Consider the following 27,809-nt stretch of genomic DNA (forward strand, 5'->3'; position numbering starts at 1 on the left):
AGTGTTTGGGAGGAAATGGCAGGGTACGGGGCCTGCACAGCGGGGGTCGTGCCACAGATAGTCATGTTAAAGGCCAAGCAGGACACCTGGTTAAAGTCAGCAAGGGCATCTGGGCCACACCTCCGCCTCGTCACAGGAAACCATCCTGCACTGATGGGTTTGTTATCCAACATATTGAACAAATACCTCATGTTTTTAGCATTTCTGAGGACATCATACAAAATATCAAGGCATTAAAGTTATATTTCAGTGGTGCATTTAGTATTAAATATATTTACACAAACTGTACGGTCCTCATGCTGCCACAGAGAGGCAGCGATGCTTCACTGGAGAACGGCATGGTCTGATATTCAATAAGAGGCCAGATTAACCCGTTTAAAGTTTAAAGGTGATTATAAATGTACTTTTCTCCCAAATTAGAAAATGTTGGAGCCTTTGAATGAAGGAACTTTATGAAGCCTCTGTGCGCTTTGCTGCCATTAAGTGCCTGTATTTGTGCACATATTGAGTGTATAAAACTCACTTTTCTGCATTCAATGGGCCCTTATTGTTCTTTTGTGTTATTACTGAATGTTGTCTGTGGTTTCATTTTCATTATGCCCTTACTATGAGTCATGTCTGTGGATCCTTTAACTGAACAGTCCAATCAGTCTCTTACTTTACAGTCTGACTTGCTATAAAGTCTGTTTAATAGTACCATTATTTAAATGGATTGTGAATGTCACCACCTTACACATGTAAATAAATATTGTTAACAATAACCAAACTTGATGATGTTGAAAGTATTTTATTGCATGCACAGTTGACACTGCTGGTCAATCCATGGTTTTCCATATCATGCCGACCAGCCAAAACAGTGCGTACAAAAAAAGAAATCAAACTAAACGAATAGTAGCGTCTATAGAACAAATAAATAATTCTGAAATAAATAAATATCCGTATCCAGAATTTCAACATGTATAATATATACATACAGTATAAATAGACTCAACTGTACATTGTTGATGATACAAATTAAATTCAAAGTAATACATACGGCATTTTTTTCTCCGTGGCCTCTAAAACCCAAAATATACAAATAATATATTATATATAATGAAAATTCAATCTACAACACTTCACAAGGCCTGCTTAAAATGGCTTTACCTCAGGACAAAGGTATCTTCTATCACTACATACTATGCAATTGTTTACAGTGTTAGTACACGCTGTAATAAGCAAATGGCTTCTATTTTTTCTTGTCCACAAGGTGCTGTAGTACTTGTTTTGCTATTGCTCTTTACTAACTTGGGCAGTTCACCCCAAACCACAATGAAAGTCCCATATCTATCCATAGATTTACTGAGGCTAAAGGAGATGCACTCTAGCACAGTAGCATTTGATTGAAAGCTGAAACATGTTTACCTTGGGTTTAAATGAGTCACCATATCTCTGTTTTTTAAAGATATGACATTGCTGAGCTCTACCAATGCTAATTTCTGGTATTCTGTGTACCAAACAGCCTAATCTGGGTCGCAAAATGCATGGTATTGTGTTTTTACCTGAACTTTATAGACCAATACAGGTGTATCAGTATGGGTCCGCTGCTTCATTTAACTGATTGTCCAGCTCAACTACATGGAGATCCTTATGCTTTTAAAATAATGAGCGATCAGCATTTTCATGGTACTTGGCACTAACATGATTATAACTCACAGACAGGAAACACAACTGTTTCCAAACACCACAGACACACGGTATACTGCTGTATTCTCATCTGTTCCACTCCTATACCATCCGTATCGCCTCCTCTAATACACGCTATGGTTAAACAATAGAAAACTGTATGGGAAGTGAATTCTGCCATGTAAAAATAGATAATGAAAATAAAATCTGAAAATATTAAATATTTAACAATCAAGTTCACTATCTCTGTCATCTTGCTCGTTGTGCGTACACTACACTGATCAGTGACTTCATGTCCTACATCTGGCAGAGAGAACATCTGGATCGTGTCAAATTCTGAAAAAAAACAGAAGTGTGAGTACAATATATAGGACAGAGATAGTCTTTGGTTAACTCTGATGAAACAACCAGCCTGATCTTTAAACTCAATCACTATGTGATGTGATTCATGTGGTTGAGAGCTCTGCAAAGGCGACTAAGTGGACCTTTTTGTGTCAAACATACTGTGGTCATGGTCGGGGATTGAACATCCACGGTCAATACGTTGTTTTCACATTCATTTTCTGTAGCTTTTTATTTAGTGGGAAGCACTTCAGCTGCAAACTCTTATTGCAGGCTACTGATTCTCCACAAGAGGGAGCTGTTGTATCATTGTTGTCAATCTCTGCCAACCCTAAGAAAGTAGTTTGAACCTGCAGAAGAAGACATTCTTATTTGTTTTTGCCACCAGGCCTCCTGGTACTGCACCTCGGGCCTGCTTTCACGTGTTTTTGATACCACTGTTATGGATCTACACTCTCTGCTTATTCCCATCTCGGGTGAGAGTTTCCTGATTGAGTGGCTCCCTCCTGTGGTCAGCCAGGGTCATGCGCCGTCCTGTGATTGCTGAGTGGGTCCTGAGAGATAGATGAGACAGCGGTAGATTTGTTCCTTGGCAGTCTGGCTGACGCAGTGGGAAGTGCAGTGAGCGTTGCTCTCTAAGCACGAGGCTCCAGCCTGTGTGACAGTTCAAACAGAGTCTGCTGATTGTCGATGATGTGCAGGTAATCAATGTAGGCTCGCACTTCTGAGCTGCTCTTCTGGGTGATGCCATTACCTAGAGGGAAAGGAAACCTTTTACCTCCAAGCTAAGGGAGCAGCATCCAGGACCAGTACTGCACTTCTGTATGACGCACATATATGCACCGGCACATACTAAATGAATGTGCACTGTACATCTTCAGCATAACTATAACATGTTATTGATAGTCTGGTTAAAAAAATATATATAATGAGTAGAATTACAAAGTAAACAAAATATACTGACCCATGTGATCTTTCTGACACTGGCGGATGAGACGCACCGTGTCCGCTATCATGTGCTGGAAACAAAGATGGCGAAAGCTTCATTAAACATGAATTCAGAACTACTATATGTATTCTGTGCAGAGGCATAAAGGATCAATGAACTCACCAGCTTTTCAAAATTGACCAGGTTATCATGAAACGTCTTGTTGCCTTCATGAATGAAGGTAATATCTAAAGCAGATAAAGATCTTGTTAGTTGTCGACAACAAGTATTTGGGATGAAATAGCTCTTTGATTGTTAAATCAACCTGATGGAAATGTTCCACCGTGCCTTCCTGCCGGAGTTGGAGTAGCTGTGGGGTTCTGAAGCGAGAGAATAATGAGCGTACCTTTCAGTAGCAGAGGAGGGAAGGGGATCTTTGGTGCCTTCATCTTCTTGAAGGAGTCCCTGTAGGCCTTGTGGTTCAGTGAGGGATCCTGTGAAAACATTATCAAAACAAATGAGTGTAATCCTCCGGGGATGAACGTGTGTGCCTGAGCATGCATCATGCTTTGTTAGTGGAATTATGGCAGCAAAAGAGACTAATGATAATCTAAAACTCCTGATGTTTTGAAATGAAAAGCATCTGTATGTTTCACCTGGTTCACACTGAAGCATGGATGTATTTTCTTTTTCAAAACGGGCAAATACTGTGTATTGGTCATGAATTACACTTACTGTAATTGTCTCCAGCTCTGAAAACAGCTTTTTGAATTTCCCAGGAATTTTCTGCAGAGGCACAAGAAACAGCATTTGTCTTCAGATACTATGTGATACTACATAACGGGCTGAAAGACCACAAAACAGAAGCACATCCTTACCTCCCATGTCTGACTGAGGCGGCTCACAGCTGCCGTGTTCAGGCCCATTATAATGGCAAAGAAACAGTTGAGGTTCCTCTGTGCTTTACAGCTGGAAAACACAAACGGACCACACAGTTCAGTCTATGGCAGGGGGTGCAGCTCAACGGCACAGATACAGTTCATTGATCTGCCACTGGAGGGGGCCGCGTGCCCATGTACGTCTATGAAGCTCATCCTGTTTGGCCCACAGTGTCAGAAGTCGGTGTGTCTATGGTCGACTACAATCAATGAATCTCTGATGGGAAAGTGTGTGAAGCTACTAACTGGGCTGCGATCTTGATGAACTTCTTGATGAGTTGGACCCTCTTGCAGAGCGTTGGGCACAGCAGCACCTCAGTCATCACCCACAGCTGCACTTCATTGCAGCGCTGCAGCAGCAGCTCCAACGCCACGGTGTGGCCGCTGCTGCTGTGGCGGCTGAAAGTGAAATAGACCAGTTCTTGCTGTAAAAGAACAACACACGAGTTTAGCAGAGCAGCCGCGTCACGTCTGGTGAGCGTGAAACGGTTAAGCTGTGGGACAAACCTCGTGTATCGAGTCAAAGATGGCCCAGTCAAAGTTGGTGAGAGCGACAGCCACGTCCCACGTGTTTAAACTGAGCATGCGAGTCGTCCTCTGTTGCAGCTCGGAGTTGTCTGTGAACTGATTCTGAAAACAAGAAAAACAACATAAGAAGTTATTTCACATTAGCAGACTTTCTGATCATACTGATACAATGGGAGTTTTGGAGATTCATAACATGAGCTCACTATGCTGCATGTTGTCTTATTCACTGAGCTGATGTATGAACTATGTATGACGTGATTTTGAACAGTATGTTTCAGTAACCACTGACACATTGCAGTGATCTTCTTACCAGGACTTCACCCAGGTCCTTCCTGCACACATGCAGCCTCCCGACTGGCCGTAGGGAGTCGGAGAAGACTCTGTCCTGCGGCTGCAGGAGGAGCCTCCCTGTAGAGAAGCAAACATATAGCAGAACCATTACAGAAATCTATCAGGCAGCGTGTAAGCAGCTAACAGTAGCAAGAGATAAGGGTCGTCATGCCAGGCTCCACTCTGAGGTGGAGTCACTGATAACACATACTGACGTCTTCTCCCTTTTAACTGTGGGGAGATATTTAAGTCAGCTTCCTTGATTGCAATCTCACATTCATGTCTGGTCTCAACATGTTACTCAATACAGGAAAAAATCAAGTATGAAATATTGTGAGAGTATTGTATAGTGCTATATGATGAGTTTTTCATGAGAAATATTTACTTTCATTTTCTACTAGTGTTGAAGCTGACTATATTAAAACGTATGATACTGACCTATAACAGGAATCATCTATTCTGATCTGTTATGGACGGAATCACACACTGATGTTTAATTGTAGTGATGTACAGGACATAATTTGTGTATACTCTACATATTAGTATAATTTAGCATGTTTTATCCTCCACGTGATGTACAAACACCAGGATCTACACACCTGTTTATTCTTTTACATAATCAAAAGTGCAGAAGACAACAGATGGAAATTCTCAGTTTCTGTATTTCTGTAATTGCAAACATTGGTTGATATGTACCGTAGCTAGTTACATGAAATGCTATTTACCTCCATTGTAAGTAACAGCCACTAGCACCAGTTCCCCCAGTGGGATTTCCATCCTGTCGGCCACCGCCTGCAGGAGCTCCTGGGCCACCATCTCGGCGTGGGCCTTCATACTCAGGAAGGAGTCCATGGTAAGATGCACATGACACAACACTGCAATAAAGAGGAAAATGTTGTTCCAGTAAGGACTGTAGAATTCACATGAGGCATATTCAATAGACGGATGGAGTAGATGAAGGTAACGGGTCTGTGGGGGCAATTTCTTTAATCGGAATGAAATAAAATCAAGGCTATCTGCATTGTTAGATGAAACGAATCCCACTAAGACTAAATGAATTCATTAAGTCACGACTCAGGAATTTGCATTTCCAAACCCTTTCATTCCTTTCCTGGAAAGATCCCCATTGTTCTATTGTTCAGACTAAACGTCTCCTTTCCACCGCTTTGGAAACAACGTATGATGGGAGGAATGTGTGAAGAGCGCCATGTTTTACGACTTACCTTCCTTGGTCTCCCTCTGTGTGGCTCTGGACTGCAGCCCATTCTCCTTTAGGCTCAATTGGTGGAAAAGTGCTTTGCACTAAAAGAAGGGAAATACGTGGATTTTGACACATACTCATACTGCCTGGGAACACTGCGGGCTTTTCACTAGAACTTCAGAACAATTTAGCAGGAAATGTGAGGACAAACGCTACATCTTGTATGTTGAAGTGGGCAGGGAGCTTTGTTCACTAAAGTGAAACACAGGATCTTTTCACTCACCTTTCTTTGAGGGGAATATTCATCCACTGCACTGGAAAAGGGAGAAGAAATAAACCAGTCAATTAATACCCCAAAAAAATGTATCTGCCGCTATGTTAAGTACAAAAACAACTTCATCAGTCTAATCAAGGTAAAGTGAATCTACATATATACTCCTCTGCAGTGTTCAATCCATTATTTAAGATCAGTGTCGAGGCGAGATTAGAGTGCTTCGTAGATTTTAGACCTTCCCAACGTGATCCCTTCATTTAATCATCCTATTTTCATCGGTTAGGCCCAGCTAGCATGATGGATAGCCCCGTGTCCATTATCATCCCTCGGCTTTTACTGGGCTCTGCATCACAATAGGCATGTTGGCACAAAGCCTACCCTGAGGGATCCCCTCTCATTGGGCAGCAGCAGTCCTGCACTAATGAAAAACCTGAATCCCACTGTATTATCAGAAGAGAGCCTGTGATCTAATTCACTCTCCTGTGCCTCAAGAAAAAAAAAGAAAAAGCAGAGTAAATGATCTCTGTGAAGTATCACGCCACATGCATGAGAACAAGTGTTGTTTGAGCCCTCAGCGTCCAGAAGCATTACTTTCTTTTGCATAAAGGCCAGATGGAAGTTGGTGGGAGCAAAGGACTTAAATGAGTCTTCTTTGTATGGAAACTGACACATTTGAGCTTTTCCCTCGGCAGCAGATTGCCACAAAGCAGTCGACCTTGTCCTCCTCGGGTGAGCCTGATTGTGAAAAGCTCATAAATACTACAGTATGTCAGTTAGCAACACCCTCACAAAGTCCACTGCTGTGCTGCTACTGAGTGGGTGTTGTGGATCTCCCTCCCTGGATATAAGCCTGAATAAAGCCGGCCCCAGATAAAGGCAGCGGAGTCAGGTTGAATTATCTGCACTGTTTTTTTAATGGGCGGCAGGTTGGAGTGTCCCCAGGGAGAAGATCTGATTGGAGGCCGTGGTTGAGGGAGGGGAAGAGGGGCATGGGTGTGGCCATGTGTCTGATGGGGGATGTTTATGCTGTAATGTCAAAGAGCAATATGATGCATATTTTTAGAAAACCTGAGAAAATGCAGTTATGCAACAGTTCCACTTTCACAACCGCAAAACTGACCCAATATTTAAGACTCGGATGTTGATAAAGAAATCTGTTTGATGGAATGTTTAGCATATATATTTAACATACAGTGTATGCACACATACAATACTTAATGATCCAGAAGCACTACTCCTTCAAAGCTCCTTGTCAAATGTTGTGCTCAATCCATAACTATAAAGCTTGTTCATAGTTTGGATGTTATAATAAGCTGCTGTAAGACTTCAACCTACGCCTTTGCTATGGTCTCTTTTTGAAAATAAAGTTTTGTCAGGATATCTTTTCATTACAAAAACAAACACTTCAAATATCCTGACAAAAAAAGTTTTGGCAGGTGTTGTTTTTTTTTGTTGTGGAAACTTGCTTGGAATTGTTTGTTCTCGCTTGCCTCTCAGGGCTTCTATTTATTTCTGACAGCTTGTCATTAATTCTCCAAATTCTTGTATTTCCTCAATTTTTTGAGATTCAAAATAAAGAGCTCCATGACCTTCATATTTCCGTGCATAACAACCCAGAACACTGCAATTACTCTTCAGTCTCTGAATGCATTCATTGATGAGAGGCTAAATAAAGGCACAGAGCAGAGAAGCAGCTCTTTCTTTGCACTCAGAGACCAGCTAGTGTCTCTGCTTCCTTTCAGACCAGAACAGTCATAGACTCCATCTTGTCCACACCCAGATATCCATACGCCCGTCTTTCCATTTTATAGATAATATACATTATAAGACTTTATTGTGTCTAATGACTTATAATGCCAAAGTAAGTTACTCACTGTCTGCAGTGATGCAGCTGGTACAGTTTCTGCAGCTCCCTCACATCCTTCTCCAGGAACGGGTGCTCGTAGAGATCATCCAACACGCATCCATACAAAGACTGGAAGAAAATGTCGAATTTCATTTCTGCCATATCAAGTTCACCTCACACCCACTTCCCTCCCTTTCCCCCGCACATTATGTTCCCTACCTTGGTGAACAGTTTGACGTGCTCGTCGTCCCTCAGGAAGTTTTTGCAGAGGGCCATCCACTGTGACACCAGGTGCAGGACTTTTTGTTTCCTCTTCAGAGCCTCCTTCCTGTCCTCTTTCCCTCTGTAGCGCTTGGTGCAATAGGTGGGTTTCAGTTAAGGCTTCAGCACAGATGGAGAGCGAGATCTATTCGCTGACTTCAAACGCAGGCAGCATAGAATGAAGCATCATGTTTTTCTGTGTAAAACATCTATGTCTGCCACACACCTCTACACAGAACGGGGTTATTATGTGTCTTTGCAATAATGTTCCTGTGTTCAAGGATATTGTCCCAGCAGAGCTTGACAAAAATCACTCGTCGACATGAACACTGGGTAGGTCAGCAGGAAATCATCCAGAAGTGTATCTGCAAAGAGAAACACACCGTTGAAAGGATGCTGAAGGGCAGGTTCACCTTTGACCTGAACAACTATATGACGTTTGCTGCACAGAGAGTAGGCCTGTACTTTTAAATGACATCTCCGAGGCTTCAGTTCTCCTCTTTCCATCTTAATAATACCAGAGGGACAGCTCATTCTGTGCGGTCAAATACCAGTTGACTAAGCAGAGACATTTCAGAGGCGAGCATAATGTGAGAGACCTTTCAATGGCACAATATTCTCCATGGTCAGTCCCGGATAATCGGTTGAGCTGAAACCACTGAGGATCCCTTTGTTCCATTTTGCTTCAAGGAGTTCAAACGGGCCTTTACTGCCTTTATCTTCAATCTCACACATTTGCCATTACAGGCCGTATCAGTAAAGATAAGTCGGCACTGTGTCCGTTGACTCTCTCTGACCTCTGATGGAGTCTATGTTTTCATTGTGATTATCTCGCAAACGGAAAGAAAAGCAATCTGATATTGCTTAGTCATCATCCTAATATGTTTATGAGCAACCACTGTATTGTCCTTGAGTGGTTTCTTCCCAAGGTTACACCTGGGTAAGTGTTTTCTGTGATTGGATTACATCCCAAGCTGCTACTATGATAAAAAAAAAAGAAGACTCATTTGATTTCATGAGTTTCATACAGTCCCTTTTTACCAGAATCTCTTGTTAAAATGTTAGTAATTATTTACATAAGAGCCACAAAAATACATTTCTAAGATGTGAGTAAGTCCAAGACATGATGCCTGGCCACAAGCGAGGAAGCTTTACAAATCCCATTAGGGCCAACGTCCTCTCGACCCCTTTAGAAGTGCGCCTCATACCCCGAATTGTAAATTCTCCCCTTTAATTTCACACTGGCTTCCCAGGGCCTTTGTGTGCGTTCTGGTCCACGGGACTCCCTGACATCATTATGTTAATCCGGGCAGAGCAGCTGTGGAAGCATCACTCACTGCTTATGAGAGGTTACACACTCGTACATGTGATGGCCCAGCTCCCCATAAAGCATACAGTAACGCACCTTAACACAAAGCCATAAAAAACAAACATGCAAAATGATCACCCACACACTGGCATACTGTACTGACACTCCACACACACTTACACACACACACACACACTTACACACACACATTCACAAAGCACCACTCACTCACACTGCTGTGTGTTTTTCTTTCAGCTATCTCAACCAAAACACTTTCTCCTGAGTAACAGCTTACATACTTCTCCCCAGGCTGCACACTGCAAGTTTTTTGAAGTTGGAAAAAAACAGAATAAATATTTAATGTTATGACCTAAAGTCATACTCTCAAGCTTTTCTTGGCAACACAGCTTTGAAAAGAAGTAGAGTTTAATCCAAACATTTTGTGTTGACCCAAAACTATATTATGCATGAATTGTACTGTATAAATACAGATTTGTGATTCCTACACAACACATCATTTTTCATTTACAGTTCTTATAATAGTTGGTCTAGATCAGAGAAGGGAAAGTAGCATGTAGAGCTCTTTAGCTCTCTGAATCCTGCATTCTGGCACTCGAGTCAATACATTTTGCTTCCTTTACAGAGGAAATGCAGAATGGATTCATTGATTTATTCTATCAATCTCCTGTGAAATCAATCAAACTGTCAATAGCCCTGCCATCCCTCTCGCATTTCAATAAGGGCTCGTAAAGTTGATCAATGCAGCCTTTGAAATAAGCTGTTAATGTGTCACTTATTGGCTCAGTAAGCTCCAGATGCAACTTCTTGGTGTAAAAGCATTAAATTACTATGATCTGCATTTAGACATTTATTTGATGTCCGCTCACTTAATGTGATGTTTTCTTCACTGCAAATAAGCGTCGACATTTCCACACAACAGCTGGGAGATCCTCTCGTTAACACACAAATAATCCAATACATGCTTTTCAGAACTGGCAGTTTGCAGAATCTGTGCAGAGCGAGAATCAATAGCTGCACTCAGAGATTGGGCACAGAGAAGATGGCAGCGCTGAACACTTGTGAATACTACCCACAATGCTAGCCCACAGAAGGAAATGCGAGCATTTAAGAGCTCTACGCCGTCCTGCTGCACCGTGGTTCACGTTGGTTTTGCCTCAAATACGCCCGTGGTGCTTCCAGAAAAGTGCCATCTCTGGCAGAAAGCTCCTCTGCATTCATAATGTTGTGTACTTAGAATAGATTGGAACAAGTGCTACGCCGATGAGATGAAAATGGCTTTTCTAATGTGCCGTACGGCATGTAAGTCATAAACACAACATCAATAACCTGCTGCAACCATCAGTCATGTTGTCTCTCTGGGCCATCCACCAGAGGAAGACCAAACGCTGCAGCTTGTTGGATGTTCAAATAAACCTCTTTTTTTGATGATATCAAGGATCTCATCCTCTCATGCTGAACCTCCAAGGGCACACGAGTCTAGTCTAGCTGCTCTGGTGCTACACTAGCAGCTGGAGCAGCTCCGGTATTCATAAAGAGAGAGCCGAGGCCAGCAGAAGTCAGACTATTAAAAATCACTGAGTGCAGATCAATTGCTGTTCAGGACTCTGCTGATCCCTTCTGCCCCTCAGGTCTCTGGCTGTTTGACCCTGGGATATCGTTCAGCAGCATCTTACTCTGCTCCACAGCTACCCACGGGGGCTTCACTCCAACACACTCACTGCAAGGTGAGCTAACAGTGAAGGATTCATCAACAACACACTGCCTCTACTGAACCTAGATATTAGCTAAATGGTTAAGGTTTATGAATACTGGAGGAAATGGATTCCCCATTTGTCTGCTTATTAAGCTCCATGTTTCATTTGATATCTATATGAAATAGTCAATTATAACAATAAACTATTGAATAAAGCTCTCCCGTTCATGTAAAATGTACCATCTCACAGCTGCAGGCACATCTCCCCAGAGGACATTTAGATCAATTCACTTCCTAATCAGAATTAGTAAAGATCCATCCTGATGAGAGATCATCGCCTGTGACCTGCATCTCCTTCTTCTTCCCTCCTCTCCCTTTTCTCTGCCACGTTTCTCCTCCCTCAAGTATTCCTCTTTTGCTTGTCTGACTGTGCCACTGCTCTCAATCATCATCGCTCCCCGACACGTCTTTCCACATCAATCAACAGAGTCTCCTGTGCCTTGGCAACAGTGTCACGTTGTCATGTACCTGCTGGGATGTGTGGAAATGTGCTCATTTGTTGTCGCTGTGATGCGAGACTGCATAGCAGGCAGTCTGATATGGCATTACTCAAAAGATATGAGCCGCATTTATCTTTGTCACAGGCTTTTAAATGGCTCGAACTTGGAGCCATTCTGGGAACGATAGCACATGATTAGTCTGGTAATATTGCCCAGGGGGGACCGCTGTCCCAGCTCCTCTGCAAGAGAGAGAGGGGTGACGAGGGAGAGAGAGTGAAACGGAAAGTAAGGGAGTTATTTCCGTCTTTCACTTTATATCCGTCTTTCACAAACAGTAGAGCGATACCAGTGGACCTGCATCAGGACACAACCTTAAACATGCTATAGACTTGAAGTTGTCTAGGTACCAACTAACTAAATATTCCCCTACTTTTGCTCTTTAAAATACAAATAATGTTGATGAACACACAGTAAAGACAATATGGATGAGAAAGGTGTTTCAGGAGTTTAAAGTATGCATGCTGACCTGACTCTTTGCACTGTGTTGTCCCCTGGTCTTCGTCCAGTGTCAGGTCATTCAGCAAGTGCTCCAGGATCTTCTCGGGGGTCCCTGATACCACCATGTACCTGTCAGACACAACAGAGTCAGCGGACGAGTCCTCCTCGATCGAGGACAGAGAGCGGCTGCTGCTCCATTCCTCCTCTCCCTCCGTTCCCTCATCGTCTATGTAGCGAAAGTAGGGAACGTCGAAGGTGGGCATCGTCAGCGGCTCTGCCCGGCTGGTGCTGTCACTGCTGCTCTCCTCGGAGCCCTCCTCGTCCTCCTCGTCCTCCTCCTGCTCCACCAAGGCAGCGTGCAGGTTGGGGGGGTTCGGCCGAGATCCCATCCTTGCAGAGTCCCTGTGCCCTCACACCGGCAACGTTGCCGTGGTTACTGCTGCATGCCCCTTTTACCCAGCCATCCATCCACCTGCAGCTGCTACAGCACGGAGTCCGCACTGCTGTACCTCAAGCACGCTGAGGTATCCCGGTACGTTCACGGCTGAAAAAAACCCTCCTGAATGACTTGAATGGGAAGGCAGCCGGCCGAGCTCTGCCTCACAGTCCCATGCTGCTTACTTATAAGTATAATGTAGTCATTTATGCGCTGGGAGTTGTGACGTAAGCATGCCTGTGTGAGTGTGTGATCCTGAGAGATGGGAGGGAGAGTGCTGAGGGAGAGAAACAGATAGTGAGGGAGGGAGAGAAAGCGGGAGGGAGGGAGGGGATCTAGGAAGGAGGGGACTAGAGAGACTTACCTCCTGTTCCTCGGCTCCTCTCTCCCTCCTCCCCTCGCTGATGCAGAGAGGGCTGGCTGCTCTGACGATATCCTCTGGAGAACCAGCACATCGTGGCCCCTCTCCCTCAGACACACACGGTCTGCCTCGTCACTCTGGGGCTGGACAGAGAAAGAAGGGGGAGGGAGGGAGTGTGTTATCACCAAGGAGATTCCCCTGTATTTTCTCCCACTCACAAATCACCACTGATTTCCATCATAATACTCTGTCCAAGCCAGCACTGTAAATGAAAGAGAATTTCCATATATATATCATTATTCAGTCCTTATCGGTCGAGCCCATTCAGGGATTTACATAAAAGACTCGCTCCAATTTTAATTACCAATTCCTGTGTAGAGCCTATTAAATTATGGGTGGTGTCTAGAGACAATCTGTTTTTCAAGCTGTCATAGGTTTAAACTCTACACACCACCAAAAGTTTAGACTTTAAATCACATGGTAGGACCTTGTCTTATCATCACCATGAAAGAAAAATTCATCCTCATGTTGCTGTCTCATTGTTGTCTCCCACTCCCTCTGTTTCACCACATCTCTCTCTCTCTTAGTCACTCAGTGCCACCCAATCACCATGTTTTCAATCAAATCTCCTCTCTGTAATGATTAATTGACGTTGCATCTTTTCTCGACTGATTGGTTAATTTGATCAGATGCTAAAAATACACATGGGGTATCCATGTAGGTGTCTGTTTCCCCCCCATAATATGTGTCACAGCATATGAAAAGACAATATCATGCAAATATAATCACCCACTTTGGGTGACACAGGAAGCTGACATTTAAAGCAGGAGATTCATTTTTTATTTTTATTTTTTAACTTAATGCATACCCCCGACCCTGAATACAGGATAAGCGGTAGACAATGGATGGATGGATGGATGGAGCTTAATGCATACTGTAGTTTGAGCCTGGACATCCACATGTTTTTCCTGAAGAATATAGATGCTTGTATTGGAGGGTCTGGGTCAGAGATACAGGTCTTAATGAGGAGTTTAGTGTATGGTGCACGCACATGCATCCTACATCAGTCCCCCCTTCTCCACAGCCATCAGTCAATGCAACATGAGCCTCTGCGCATGCAATTAGCCAGGCAGACAGACTGACAGACTGGAAGTGGTTGCAGTTTTTCTGCCCTAATTGCCTTTTGCAGAGAAGCATCCCGGCCCCTTCAGTTAAGCATGACTTCCTGGCACATTGACACTTATCTGTGATGTGTGGACATGCAGACAGACATGCTGTAGGTGCACAACATGTACACAGATGAATGCATTAACACAACACGCAAACACACACATACGATATCTTATGTGACAAAGACACACAACAACACACAAACACATTTTTGGCATTGACGTGAAAAAGTCCGACCAGTGGCATCTATCAACCGCACAGATGTTTTCAAAGCCTCGGAAAAGACCATTTATGGCAATGCTGGCTGTCAGTCCCCTCCATGCTGTGATTTATGACTCTCAGCAAAGTTTACATGTCGGGTAAAGTGACAATTTATGTTTTTATTCTTTATCCTAATACAAACATGAACACATATAAGAACAGACTGTATTATTCTGTCACAGAACCTATGACGTGGGGGAAAGCAGAGAACTAGAAAATCCCCAGAAAGGGAAGGCTGCACTGATTAGCTTCCTGGTTCTTTGGAAAACAAGACAGTGGTGGTTCTATCTTTACCAAGACGTGACGTACACTGTGTGCTCTCAGATTATAAAAATATGCTGTTTTTGTCTGACTAAGCCCGACAGCAGAGCTGAATTCTCGACTCCAATTAACAGAGTGTCTCTGTGTACTGTTTACGGGTCAAACGGCAAACAAACCTTTCCTCACAATGAATTATTGATCCTGCCTCTGCTGCTGCAGGCCACTATACACCGAGCTGGGCTTCGTGGTTACCAGTGTTTCCAAAAACCAAAACGCACTCTAGGCCTCGAGAGTGGCCTCGAGGTGACCCCCACTCACAGTGGCCACCGAAGTCCTCCCAACATGGACACTGTCAGCAGAAAAGTAAACGCTACCTATCAGACCTCTGCACAAAGTCATGCTGCCAAATGGTTTCCTGTGTCTTTAGCATTCCGGAGGGACCCTTTCTGTCTGCGGGTCTCTGTGCTGCAGTGGCAGGTCTGGCACGCACGTATGGAACACTTAAAGAGACCTGGAAGGTGTCAGTCCTGACGGGATGCCATTTGGACTAAATTCCTCGCATGGAATAGAGTGGGTCATACAGAATGGGAAGATGAGGAAGAATGAGACAGACGATTCATACATCAGCGTTGTTTTCAAAGAACCCTTTGATGCAGACGCTCTACATTATCTCCAGTCATAATTAGCTGAAATTCCTGGGTTAAGCTCCGATAACATACTGTGAACAAGAGTATGTGAATGTTATGTAGAATATTTTTGCTTCATGCATGGGCAGAGAACAGCAGCTCAGTGTTCTTCTGTAAAGAACAAAGTAAAGGAAAATAAAGTTGATTAATTAATGTTAATTAAGGAAGAAAAACACAGATAATCTTGCACAATTACCGATTACAAGTGATTTCCAAAATCAAAATATTAATTATTATATTTATACCTTAATGGATTTTTACCATAAAAATATTTTTTTTCAATTTCAAGGGGATTGCATAACATTCATGATGTCTTGTCATGACATTTCCATAAATGTGTAGCCCTCCATATATTAAGCATCCCTATTTCAACCAGCTGGGATTTAGCTTATTTCTAAACTCTTTGATGTCTGGGCTTAGATATTCATCCGAGTCACATGTAATACATTATATGCATTGTAGCATCATTGGATTATTTCAAACCATTCTATAATCTAGAAACATCAGCAAATAATCTCACATAATCTTAATATTTCTACTTAATGTCAAGCATTAAATATAAGGTCAGCTTTTAGGTCAGGGCCATTAGCCCGAGGATTAGGTACAGTCCATTCTGATAGATATTCTCCACCTGACAGAATGAGGTATTCTCTTTATAACCACATGTATAGAGGTAATAGTCCATTCTGATAGATATTATCCACCTGACAGAATGAGCTACTCTATTTATCCACATTTTAAGTCAGAATATGAGAAACTTGGCACAATGCATGTTACTAAAATAACCAAAAACAGATTGTTATATAAGGCGGAAGTAACATTTAGAGTTAAATGTCAGTGAAAGGTGAAAATGAAAGGTCATTATATGAAATAACAACATTGATAAGGAGATCTAGCCTTGTGTTTGCAGAAAAGGTCCTAGACCAGATGCACTGGTCTCCACCCCATAACCATATAATGTGTTGGCATGGTGGTCTGGCCACTTGCGTCAACTTTTCCTGCCATTGTTGCTCCGTTCAGCACACAGACGCATCTGGCAGGAAGGGAGAAGCTGAGCCCGACATGAGGTCAACCAATCAGATGCCTCCTACGCAGTCAACTAGCATGTGATGTAATGTTTTTTGTTTTGCTGAACTGAGCATTCAATATTTAGGTTTTCAAGGATGCGTCCATACAGAAGGAGACCTGCTGTATTTTAAATGTATGTTCATCACATTGGGGTTTATTAACAAATATGTTTGCACATGCAAGGAATTCGACTTCATTTCTGTAATGACTGTAAATAGACCTAGATGATTAATTTGATGTAATGGATACAGTGCATTCATAAATGTTTTATACATATGAATGCAATGCACCCTTCACTCTCTCAAACTATTATGAAATCTTCTATATATCAATCTAAATCTTACTTCCCTTTTTCAGCATTCTAGAGATATTTCTGGTATATTTACTGAAGAAAGCATTTTGTAGTCTGGACAGAATCTAAATAAATTACAACATTCATCATTAGAGAGAGCAGACACACTATAGATAGAATATATGGATGCTAATAAAACCGATTTGATGGATGGAATACTGCAGGAAAGGCCAGAACCGATGCTCACAGAACAGCAGCACATAACACCACAGTATAGCTCTGAGTAAAATGGACATGTCTCTCACTGAACATTCAAGGCTGAAGTATGTTAATGAAGTAGGTTTCATAATGACATAAAAAGGACTATCAGAGGAGCAGCTTGACTGATGTTTTCAGTGTGACGAGGCCAAAGATAGCTGTTCAGGGGAATGCATCAACGTGCAGCATAACAACATGTATATTATTAAACTGAATGTTCTAACTGTGTCTGTGTTGTTGTGTATCACCTCGCTTGTCCTCTCTGGGCCCTTGCTGTGGTTCTGCAGGAAGCGGCAGCCGTCCTTGGCCAGTTTCTGGACCATCTCCAGTCTGGACAGGTCCTCCTTGTCGTGCAGGATACACATGGCCCCCGGCTGCAGCGCAGGGGACACGGAGAACATGTACTTCAGGCCACAGTCCCACGACATCGCCGGCTCCCAAACTGCTGGCTGTCCACCAGGCAAAACAGCAGGACTCCTGTCTGTGAGCTTTTTAAAAGAAAGAGTCTAAGAGGTGAACAGCTCAAATATTCGTGTATGTATAGTTGATTGTATCTGTCCAGGTGTTCCAGAATAAATCCCAGCTCGGTCAGCTCTGGAGCGGAGAGGCACACGCAGAACGACTCCACCAGTTGGACTCCAGGTATCTCTGTGTGCTTGGCTTTACTGAAAGTGAATGACAGATTCCCTCTCTCTCTCTCTCCTTCCCTTTGCTTTTCAACACTGGGGAGGGCGGTGAGTTAGGAACATGGTGGGTTCAGGAAACATCTGGTTGAGCCGTACAGCCCCAAAAAGGAAGTTTTGAATCTCCCGAAAAGCAGGACGGACTCTAGATTCAGAATTGGGCAGGGCACGTTACACATGAGGGTCACACCCGTGTTAGGGTGGAGACGTATTACGTGTGTGGTGGTTTGAGGTCATTCAGACACAAGCACAAATACAATACTTAATTGTTCTGTTTTAAGTGTGAATTTATACAATGCTGTAAATAAACGTCACCTGCAAGCAGCTCCCAGAGTAAAAGCACACAAATGTCAATTTGAGTACGACGATTCATTTAAAGACACCAACATTCTTCTATGTTTTGTTTGTGAAACAAGTGTTTCTGCACAATAACTACACAAAGTAATCTTGTTGTAGCCCCAACACCAGCTATTTTATTCTAAATTAAATACAGTGAAGCCTTAAAAGTAGCCTGCAGAGTTTTATCCCCTAGTGGTGCTGTAGAGCAACGCTTCGTTGAGCTGTCCTTCTGTATCTTGTCTTCTACGAGAAACAAAGTGTCGGTTTTTATTAAAGATCGCCAACTTGTCAGACCGTCGCTAAATGAAGATTGTCAGTTGCTTAACGTAGTTAGAGAAGCGCCAGCGTGAGTCTACATGTATTGACCAAGGTAAAGCAAGGACATTAATCCTTCCTATGAACACTTTATCTATTAACGTTATAGCTTTTTCCCCTCTGTCAGCAGGGTGATGCTTGACTGGGTCCTTCCAAAGCCATTCAATTGTGCTGCCGTTCCAAACTGCTGACGCAGCAGACTGCAGGATGAGAAAAGGTCCCCATCTCTTGGTGGTGTTTCTCTTGCATGCGATGTTGATAATTCCACAAAGCTCCTTTATTCTTTCAAAGTTACTGACCGGGAAGATGTCTATTGCCCTCATATATAATATGTCTTTAAAAGTGGATATCAGCCTATTTCTGCATAACTTCAGTGAAATAATGTTATCCCTCAACTCTTTATTGGCACTTGTTCATAATAGCTGACGTTTCTATTCAGAACATACTGAAAAAGCATATTCAAGGTATTAATTAAATAAGTGGTCTTAAAATGATCCTCCGCTTACTGGTTATAGATTAAAAAAAAAAAACTGTTTTACCACATCCTTGATTTGAACATGTTTAGATAGTAAACATAGCCACTGTACTATATTTTTAGCAGTAGGTTATTCTATATTAAACTAAGGAAATTGTTGGCCTTGAATCTCTAAAAACAACCTCGTCTTCCTTCCTGCTCCTTCCGAGTGTGTTCCTTAGTGAGACAAAGCCAGGAGGACAACTCTAGCTTTAATATGCTATCACTGACCCAGTTTCACAAGCAAATGAAAAGCAAACTGGGAATGCCTAAAGTCAGACGCGTTAGCGAGCTCCCTCTAATACCGCCGTCTTTAACCAGAGACTACCATGACAACCATAGGATGTGCACTGTTACTGTAGGCCTGCGGCACTGCAAAAGAGTGAGAACGTGATGAAACTCTACTGAGCTTGTTACAGTAGCCTAATCCCTTTATCAAAATAACACAAGTACAGAAGTTCACCATCTGTAAAAATATCACAATAAAATGAAAGAAGAGACTAAACATCACCACAATGAATAATGAACATAACCTGTTTTCTGCATTAATACCAACAACAGCACACTGTCTCCTACGCCGTGTAAAAGCAATATTTCTGTATTTCTGGTTATGTTGTTGCTGTTTTCTGCCATTTCTAGATACTTTTAAGACTTTTCTATACCTCCTTATATGGTGCTTCATAGGCGGGGTTTATGCTAATTGATGAGAAGCCGAAGCTTTCTCAGTTAACACTGTTTGGCATTCATGAACATACACACGTACATACACATCGCAGATTTAGCAACGTTTTATGAATGAGAGCCACGTTATCTAACAACAGTAAATTGGTGCTGCATCGGATCGGGAGATCTCTCACTGTGATAAGCCTACCAATAATTAAATACAAAAACGAAGAGCTGTCACTTCCGGTTCCCATCTTCGTTTGAATCAACAAGAGAGGAACAATTTCTTAACATCATGCATCTTTTATCTCTACACGGTTCAACTAGCTTATTCTTTACAACGTGGATAAATGACTACTTGAGGAACCAGTAAATGTTTTCAAAACATTGGTAAGTCTTGTCAAACAACCTTTTTGGGACAACCTTTTTGTGGTCTGAATCATTAGCTCTGTGACCCTGTTGTTAGCTAACAGTTAGCTAGTAAAGTCAATGCGAAGATCCCGGACAGCTGACATGGAAATGAAAACGTAACCGAGCAGTACACACCAGCTTGAAACACAAACATGACCCAATAATGTTTTTTCTGGTTGCTAACTTACCTCTTTCAAATTGGGTTTATGCCCTTGAACTTGTTGTAGTTTGTTCCTGCCTCCACCACAGGGTGGAGCCGTTGAGCTGCTGGTTTGGTCTTCGTCAGCGTGTTACTTTGGGGATTTATTTAGCAGTTCACTCAGCACACACTGTCAGTATGTGTGCATTGCTTTACATCAGCCTGCTGCACCTACCTGTATGTATATGACGAAAGAGATTACGTTAAAGATAAAGTTACATTGACCTCTACTGGCCTTAAGCGGGCATTACATTTGCTTACGTCAGTTCCCTGCCTATGATATTTTTTCCTCAACATGTATATGACGCGTAAATATTTAAAATAATTCTTACAATATTCTCCTTTTTACAGTCTCCCTATGACACTGAGTATGTTATGTGTGTGCCAACAACCATTATAGCTCTATGGGTGCTACAGACTATTCTGATTGATAATGAATTATCTCATCAGTGTTACTATATCTCAGGTACTGCACGATCAGGGATTATCAACAGTAGTTGTCTCTGATAAAACGTTTTGTAAATGTAACAGGCCTACGTAAAATAGATTCCTAGTATTAAACCATTACTGTCCATTTTATTGGATTACTTTAAGTGTCAGACTGAATATGTACAACTGCATTTACAATATCATGAAGGAAATATTGCAGTTTATTTAGATGAATTAGGAGAAATGAATTTAATGTAAAATGTGCAGCACTTATATTACATTATATGGACTATATTGTTGATTCTTCCAATCAGAAGACTCGAGGCCAAAGGTCATCTTCAGTCATCTTTATTCATAATTATCAGTCTGAAAAATAACATACAACATACTATACAGAAATTTCACAGGAAAAGTATACAAATATATTGAGATGTGTTGCTGGTTGTATGACAAAAGGTTCAACTTTGATGTTATTTCCACTGTACAAGAAGGAGATATGAAAACATACAGTAGCTGAGAGTAATTCCCAAGTCATATTCCCAACGGTGTTGTTTCTAGTTGAGGTAAGGTAATGTTTAGTTCATCAGAACTACAAAAGAATGAAGCAAAATGTAATACAACACTGCCAATAGCAGTAATCAACATTTGCTATCAACATATAGCTATCACTGATTTCAAACATGTCACAAAATGAAGATTGCTTTCCTCTTGGATTTCTATGAAACTAATAATATCACTCTTTATATGGGAAGGAAAGAAAGTTTGGAAACTATTTTTTTTTATTTATCTAAGTACACAAGCAGTTAGAATAAAGTAATTTGTATTAAACATTTGACTACATGGCGTGATGTGATCATTTTGATCATTTTTGTTGTTGTAATCCATAAACCAGGTTTACATGCATCAAAGAAAGGCAAATGTTTGCTTGATTCATCCACAGAGAAACAAACCAGGGGAAGGAAATACTTTGTCCTTTCACATCTGTCCATTAAAAGGGGGGCTGCCTTTCAGTTGTTTTTTTTTCTAATCAAAAAATCTCACATCAAGTTCCCTTTATGTTCCTTTCTGGACATCCTGGAATATTTCCAAGTGGACGGATCAGTAACATCGATGCCACTTGTAGTACTATCTCGTCTTGTTTGCATTTTCATGTATCACTGTTACGTTTTCCTCCACAACACCAGTTCTTTACTGAGTGATGGTTAGAAAAGGCTCTCCACCCTCCCATCCAAAAAGCTATGTAAGTTAACAGGCTTGTTTGATGAAAGTCTTGCAGTAAATCCTACAGGGTATGCAAAGGCACGTGGTGGTGCCGTAACTGTTACCTTTGTGTCCTGTTGTACATCAGATTAGGACATTTCCCCTGGAGGCACCATTGCTGCATTTATTGTAGCCACCTCAACTTATGTACACGAAGGGGGAGCGTGTCTCCCACTCTACTTCACCTGAGTTCTTGTTTGCTGCTCTGGCACATGGCCCTGCAGGAAGAAAGCAACCGAGGTGGGACAGGCACTTGCTGTGTTGTGCTGAAATGAATGGCTAAGTTGGGAGCGGAGTGTTGCAATAAATTGCTGAAGGAGCAGGAGGGAGACATTCATTTCACAGGTGCAGAGTGGAATTAGTGCTGGTAAGCATCTCGTGCTTGGATGTGTGGGCCATGTCTGCTCCTTATGTGTCGAGGCGGCGTTTTCTCTTGGCTTTGTGTGCGTACAGGAAGTACATCGTGTGCCCAGTGGTGATGAATAATACAGAAATGATAACTAGGATGCCAAAGTGCTGTGGCCGTGGCGCAGAGATCACCATGATGAAGTGAAGCAGATCCATCAGATAATTCATGGAGCTCTGCACCCCGTTTACCACTCCCCTCTCTGACTCACAGATGTTCTCCTGCAGGAGCTGGGTCACTGTCAGGTCGAAGGACCAGAGACCTAAAACACAGATGTCATTGGGGTTTAAAAGTGGACCCGGCCATTAAATTAGCCAATTGTCACAATGGCTGTGCATTTATTCAGCTCTTCACATAATAACTGTATTTATGAGAATAGTTAACGAGAGCCCTCCCCGTTTGCTACATGATAATACAGTCATTGACATTTTTACAAGGCATTGCAACTCTACTGTCAACCACAGATAAAAGGTTAGAATGGCAAACATTTAATTGTCACTAATGGACAGAGTAGGATATTTAACAGTTTCATTAACAGTGCTCTCTGGTGGATTACTATGTAATGACGTCAATTTGTAAATTAACTTAAATATGTATGCCAACATGATGAGCTGATATTAGGCTGATAGTATCTTCCATGCCAAAGTATGGGTGAAGCTCTAAAGTTGACAGTATTCTGCTGTCTTGTATATCAATATAACATGTGGACATTTTGGAGTCTATTGAAACGGTTTCTCAGCTTTGGATAACTTTCTACTCACCGATGCGTGCTGTGATGACACCCAAGAACAGGAGGATAATGGAAATGTAGGATTCTGGCGCTGTGTCAGAGGGCACGTTGTCAAAGAGCACAGTGTTGTTGGTCCAGTGGATGGAGGAGCGGTCGGGTAGCAGTGGCTGATTGCTACCTCCCCTCAAAGGATAAGTGTGTTTTTGCCTTTGGTTTGCCATCCCTCCAAGCTCACCGGAGGAGTTGGAGGTAATGTAGGGCTTCAGCAAGCTAAGATCCATAGGGCTGCCAGGAGCAAAGACAGAACACACGCACAGAAGCAAGCAGCCCAGGTGGAGGCAGCTTGAGATGATGCCTGTGTTAACCAGGCCATAGGACTTCCTGAGTCTGGTGAACATGACCGTGCCCATGAGTCCCGTGATGGCTGACACACCCATCAGCAGACTAAGGAGAGAGCCACTTATGCCCTGAGTATACGCATAGCCAGTGGTGATGCAGTCGAAGCCCAGCACTGTGGTGTAGAGGAAAGCCAGACCCATTCCTGCCAGGAAGACGGGCTGGCGATAGTAGGCCCTCCACCCGTCCTTGCAGGTGCTCACCAACCAGCGAAACCTCCGGAAACACAGCGGCAGGTTGGTGATTTCTTTTAGGTTCAGACTTGAGTTGCAGTTGCCTTCTGTCAGAGGCTGAGCTTGAGGTTGTGCAACAGTACTTTCCCCTGATGAGAAAAAAGAACATCATCCATCACTTCTGTTCAATTTGAAAGGCCCAAATTGGTGTTCTGCACCCATTCTGCTCTGTCATATTAGAATCCACATCATCTGTCAAATACAGACTATATACACCAATCTGACCTTTTCAGTCCAGATACTGATACCTGGGCTTTTGTGTATTGTTTGATACCAAGTACTGATCTGTTACCAGTGTTATTATGTTAATAAGGTGTATGTAGCACTGTGCTCAAATCATACACCAGCAACGTGGTAAAAGAAACTTATCGACATAGGCCGCATTGTGGCAGTTGGTTTACTGTACATGCACTGACTATTTTGTCTTCAAATAATGTAATGCCTATATTCCTTTTTATGTGATTGTCCACTATTATATACAATGAATGAACTTACAGCACTCATCAGGCTCAATGTAGAAGACGGCCCAAGGGTTATCACAGCATTTTATAATTCAACAAATACTTTGTATCACAATCTGGAGAACTGTTTCTGTTTTCTGATCATTTCACAGACTTTCCAAGATTCTCAAGTTTAGACTGCAGTGGTCTATTTTAACCTTATTTTAAGCCATATACAATAATCTTTTGGCACAAATCTCACTATATCAGTACCTTTCATCATCACAACTGTTCAATCCTGCCACAGAATCCTTTGTGTCAAAATATAAATTGAATTTCAAAGTTACAGCACTTTCTCCTGACCTTTCAAAAAAACGTAAATGTAAGTGGTGATTGAGGCTGAGGAGAAAGTTTACACTGTAATACAGTAATACTGATTACAACAAACATTACAATTAATAATATAGATGCTCTACATTGCCAACTACAAACAAACATTGTTAACATATTCAAGCTGAATGCACAGCCCTATATCTTACTGTTACACCTCCATTTTTCTTTTTCATATCTACAACGTCACTTAGCATGTGTAGGACTCCATGATGATGTGCCCCGGCCTTTTATGCACCTTTTGCATGAAGCTCATACCATTCTAATGTTGAATCTAGTGTACAGAATACAGGGGAAACCTTTGTAAAATAAATGAAATTGGAGGTTAGAGTCCATACCTTGTGACATTCTCCTCTCCAGCCTCTGCAGACACACCTCATCCACCTCGACCCCTGGCGGTTTGACTGACAGAGCGGGGACGATGCGGTAGACCCGTGACAAGAAGAAGAACTCCACAATGAGAGACACAAGGTTCCAGCCCAGGATGAAGCCACAGCCCACTACATTGGAGGCCAGGGTCATGACCTGTCCCACTGCTAGTGGGGCCAGGATGTTAGTCACCTGATCTATTCGCCTCATGGTTGCATTCATTCCTTTTGTTTAGGATCAAAGACACAGAGGTTAATGTGCTTCCACTAGAGGACGCTCAGCAAGAGCAGGAACAGACCAAAACCTGATATTCTCAAATATTTATCATGCACAAACAGTGATGCGCGACAAACGTTGAATGCAAAACAAGTATGTGCGTCGACAGACAATGAATCTCCTCACCAGCTAGGTGACCTCGGTTGTAGCCTGTGATAACCACAATCCAGTCCCTCTGAATGGCAATGGTCAGTGCTGTGCTTGCAAGGTTTGCCACATCTGCCAGGACGATCACCACCGTATAACAAACCACCTTGTGTGAGTTTTGCGATGCAACATGTTACTATGACAGCACAGAGTAGCCACAAGCTCAGAAGCAGAGACAACAGGGACACAGGACAGAGGGAACAACAACAGCAGCAATAACTCCTCTGTGTGATTATCACGGTGAGTTTGCAGATCAACACGCTATCAATCGTAATTATTAGTCAAATATGTAGTGTCTACTCACAGTAAGCCATCCATCCCAGATCTGTTCAATCCTTTGCTTATATGAGAACACCAACATGAGCACAATGCTACATACTGTCACTGAGATGTTCTGAATGAAAAGAGATGCATGTGCAACTAAAATAGGGGACAAAAAAACAGTTTTAGACTCACATAAACATAGATGATGAATTCTGTAAAAACCGAATGCCAGCCTCGACAGATTTGAGCCTTTCGCCTGTAGTCCTGCTGGTGCTCAATCTAGCTATGAAATCGGGGACTGATTTACACTTGTCGCATTGAGTGAATGCAATTTACAACCTGGGGGGGGGGGGGGGGGGGGGAGGAGGAAACTAGCAGACTGCTAGATCCATGATTCAGATCCACTAATCTACATCGCTGACTGTTCTATGATACACGGCATGCTAAGACTTTATGATTTAAGAAATTGTTGCATACCTTTATTCCTTGGATTGCGATCAACCCAGTCTCCAATCAAAGCCCCTAGTAGGAGCACTGACCCAGCCACTACCAACCCAAACACCGCAGTCAACAGCAGGTTACGGCCGTACAGCTCAATCAGGAACACAGAAATTGCAAAGTGCCACATGCGGTCACCCTGTTTAACACAACATTAAAGGGCATCGTTATGTTTTGTTTTGCAAAGTCCTGCATGGATTCTGTCACAAGGTTCACACTAAGTGGACTACCTTGCAGATATTTAAGTTTTCGATGTCTTATCTATCTCTCCAGGAATCAGTTTCTTCAGGAAATGATTCTTACCCACATTGACAATGCTCCACTGACATAGATGAGAAACTTGGGACCCTTGAGGTAGATAAGAGCTGAACCTTCCGAGGAAATGCACGAAAATCGAATCAGCACACGTTATATTTGCCACAAATGCATTGCACCAATTCTCGTTGGATTTAAAGTTGAGCTCACCTGGTATACTCCTGGCCCTATGAGCTCTTGCATCCCTGATGTCGTCGGACTCAAACTCGACCACAACCCCACCACACTGGGAGGCATCTGCTCGCTGGGGCATTTCCTAGCGTAGGATCGCAGGTCAAAAAACAGTTGAACTTGTCGCACTCTCGCCCCATTGTTGCTACAGAGGTTACTTCGTTGTTGATTTCTACGAGAGTGTTTGGACCACTTATAGGCTTATTTACTTATTAACGCACTAGGAAGCATCCACTAGGAAATCCACAAGTGGCGATATTGTATTCACTAATCAAATCCACAATTTATATTTCCTAGCCAGCAACTTTATGCATACATTTGGAATTCCATGTCCTTTTGAACTCAGTAAACTGTTGTAACCTCTTCAACTGTATTATTGTAATAAAGTACTCCACAGTACTTCCCCTTAAAGTTATTTTCAAATATACAACAGGCATAAATAATGACTGTCATGGGTTAAAAAGTCAGATTGTGAATGGGGAAAAAAGAACAGAAATCAAACAATAGGGTTTCGCAGTAGCATTAGCGTGCCACCATGCATAGCTCTGTAAATGCTGCCTTAAACATACAATTAAAGCACTCGTAAGTCATCGCAGGGTCAATCATCACCTTTTGTTCTGATGTTCCACTCAATCCTTGCTGTTGTTCCTCGATGATGTATCTTGTGCCATGTATCCTACTTTGGGATGCTAGTCTTTCCTGAGAGCTGGAATTCAAGCTGTAGTAGTTTGAAAGGCTTAATAACATCACAGTGTTCAAGTGCACCATTGTATGAAAGTGCCAGAAAAGCAGAACAGGCAGAGGGGCAACAAAGGCAGCCAGCATATTCCAAAGCACGTGACACCGGGGGGGACAATATCACTGTCCACCCACACCACAAAAAGGACAACTGTGTCACTCGTACGGCTCAAAATACACACATGCGCATGGTCAGTGGACACATGCATGAACCCTCGGCACACAAGCACAGTCCTACTACTCTCATACACCCACACGCAATGTTGTCATGCAAAGAAGGTTACATAAAGAACACATCATGCAACACTACATCACTCTTCACACTTGCAGGTAACCGAGGGTAGCGAAGCAGAGTAACTGTCTTATATTGCATACCAAATGTTATTTCCCAGACAGACGGGGATGTAATTTAAAAGTTGATGCATAATATTAACAAATGACGACGATGTTAGCAGAACATACAAATGCAGCGTTGCTTCAAATGTCAGCTTGTGGT

The 27,809-nt window shown here is 42.4% G+C and overlaps 2 protein-coding genes across 2 annotated transcripts; both read right to left on the reverse strand.

The window, feature by feature from the left end:
• Positions 1-1,225: 1,225 nt before the first annotated feature.
• Positions 1,226-17,799, reverse strand: LOC311024303 (rap guanine nucleotide exchange factor 5-like). The gene is made up of 18 exons (XM_084026648.1): positions 17,376-17,799; positions 13,135-13,274; positions 12,363-12,463; positions 8,600-8,678; positions 8,272-8,416; positions 8,081-8,181; positions 6,216-6,246; positions 5,955-6,033; positions 5,457-5,606; positions 4,712-4,809; positions 4,381-4,503; positions 4,120-4,298; positions 3,814-3,904; positions 3,671-3,721; positions 3,342-3,429; positions 3,119-3,183; positions 2,972-3,026; positions 1,226-2,761 (listed from the first exon to the last, which is right to left on the reverse strand). Exons 1-18 carry the CDS (start codon positions 17,553-17,555, stop codon positions 2,643-2,645), a joined length of 1,875 nt encoding a protein of 624 aa, XP_083882774.1. The 5' UTR covers positions 17,556-17,799; the 3' UTR covers positions 1,226-2,642.
• A 4,134-nt stretch (positions 17,800-21,933) lies between these two features.
• On the reverse strand, positions 21,934-26,657 carry LOC311024304 (ferroportin; the record flags this gene model as incomplete). The annotated part of the gene is made up of 8 exons (XM_084026649.1): positions 21,934-22,608; positions 23,108-23,794; positions 24,874-25,128; positions 25,307-25,433; positions 25,632-25,747; positions 26,069-26,228; positions 26,393-26,460; positions 26,555-26,657. 8 exons carry the CDS (start codon positions 26,655-26,657, stop codon positions 22,349-22,351), a joined length of 1,776 nt encoding a protein of 591 aa, XP_083882775.1. The 3' UTR covers positions 21,934-22,348.
• Positions 26,658-27,809: the final 1,152 nt, after the last annotated feature.

Source organism: Eutrigla gurnardus (assembly GCF_963514095.1).
Source record: "Eutrigla gurnardus genome assembly, chromosome: 14".
NCBI lineage: Eukaryota > Metazoa > Chordata > Actinopteri > Perciformes > Triglidae > Eutrigla > Eutrigla gurnardus.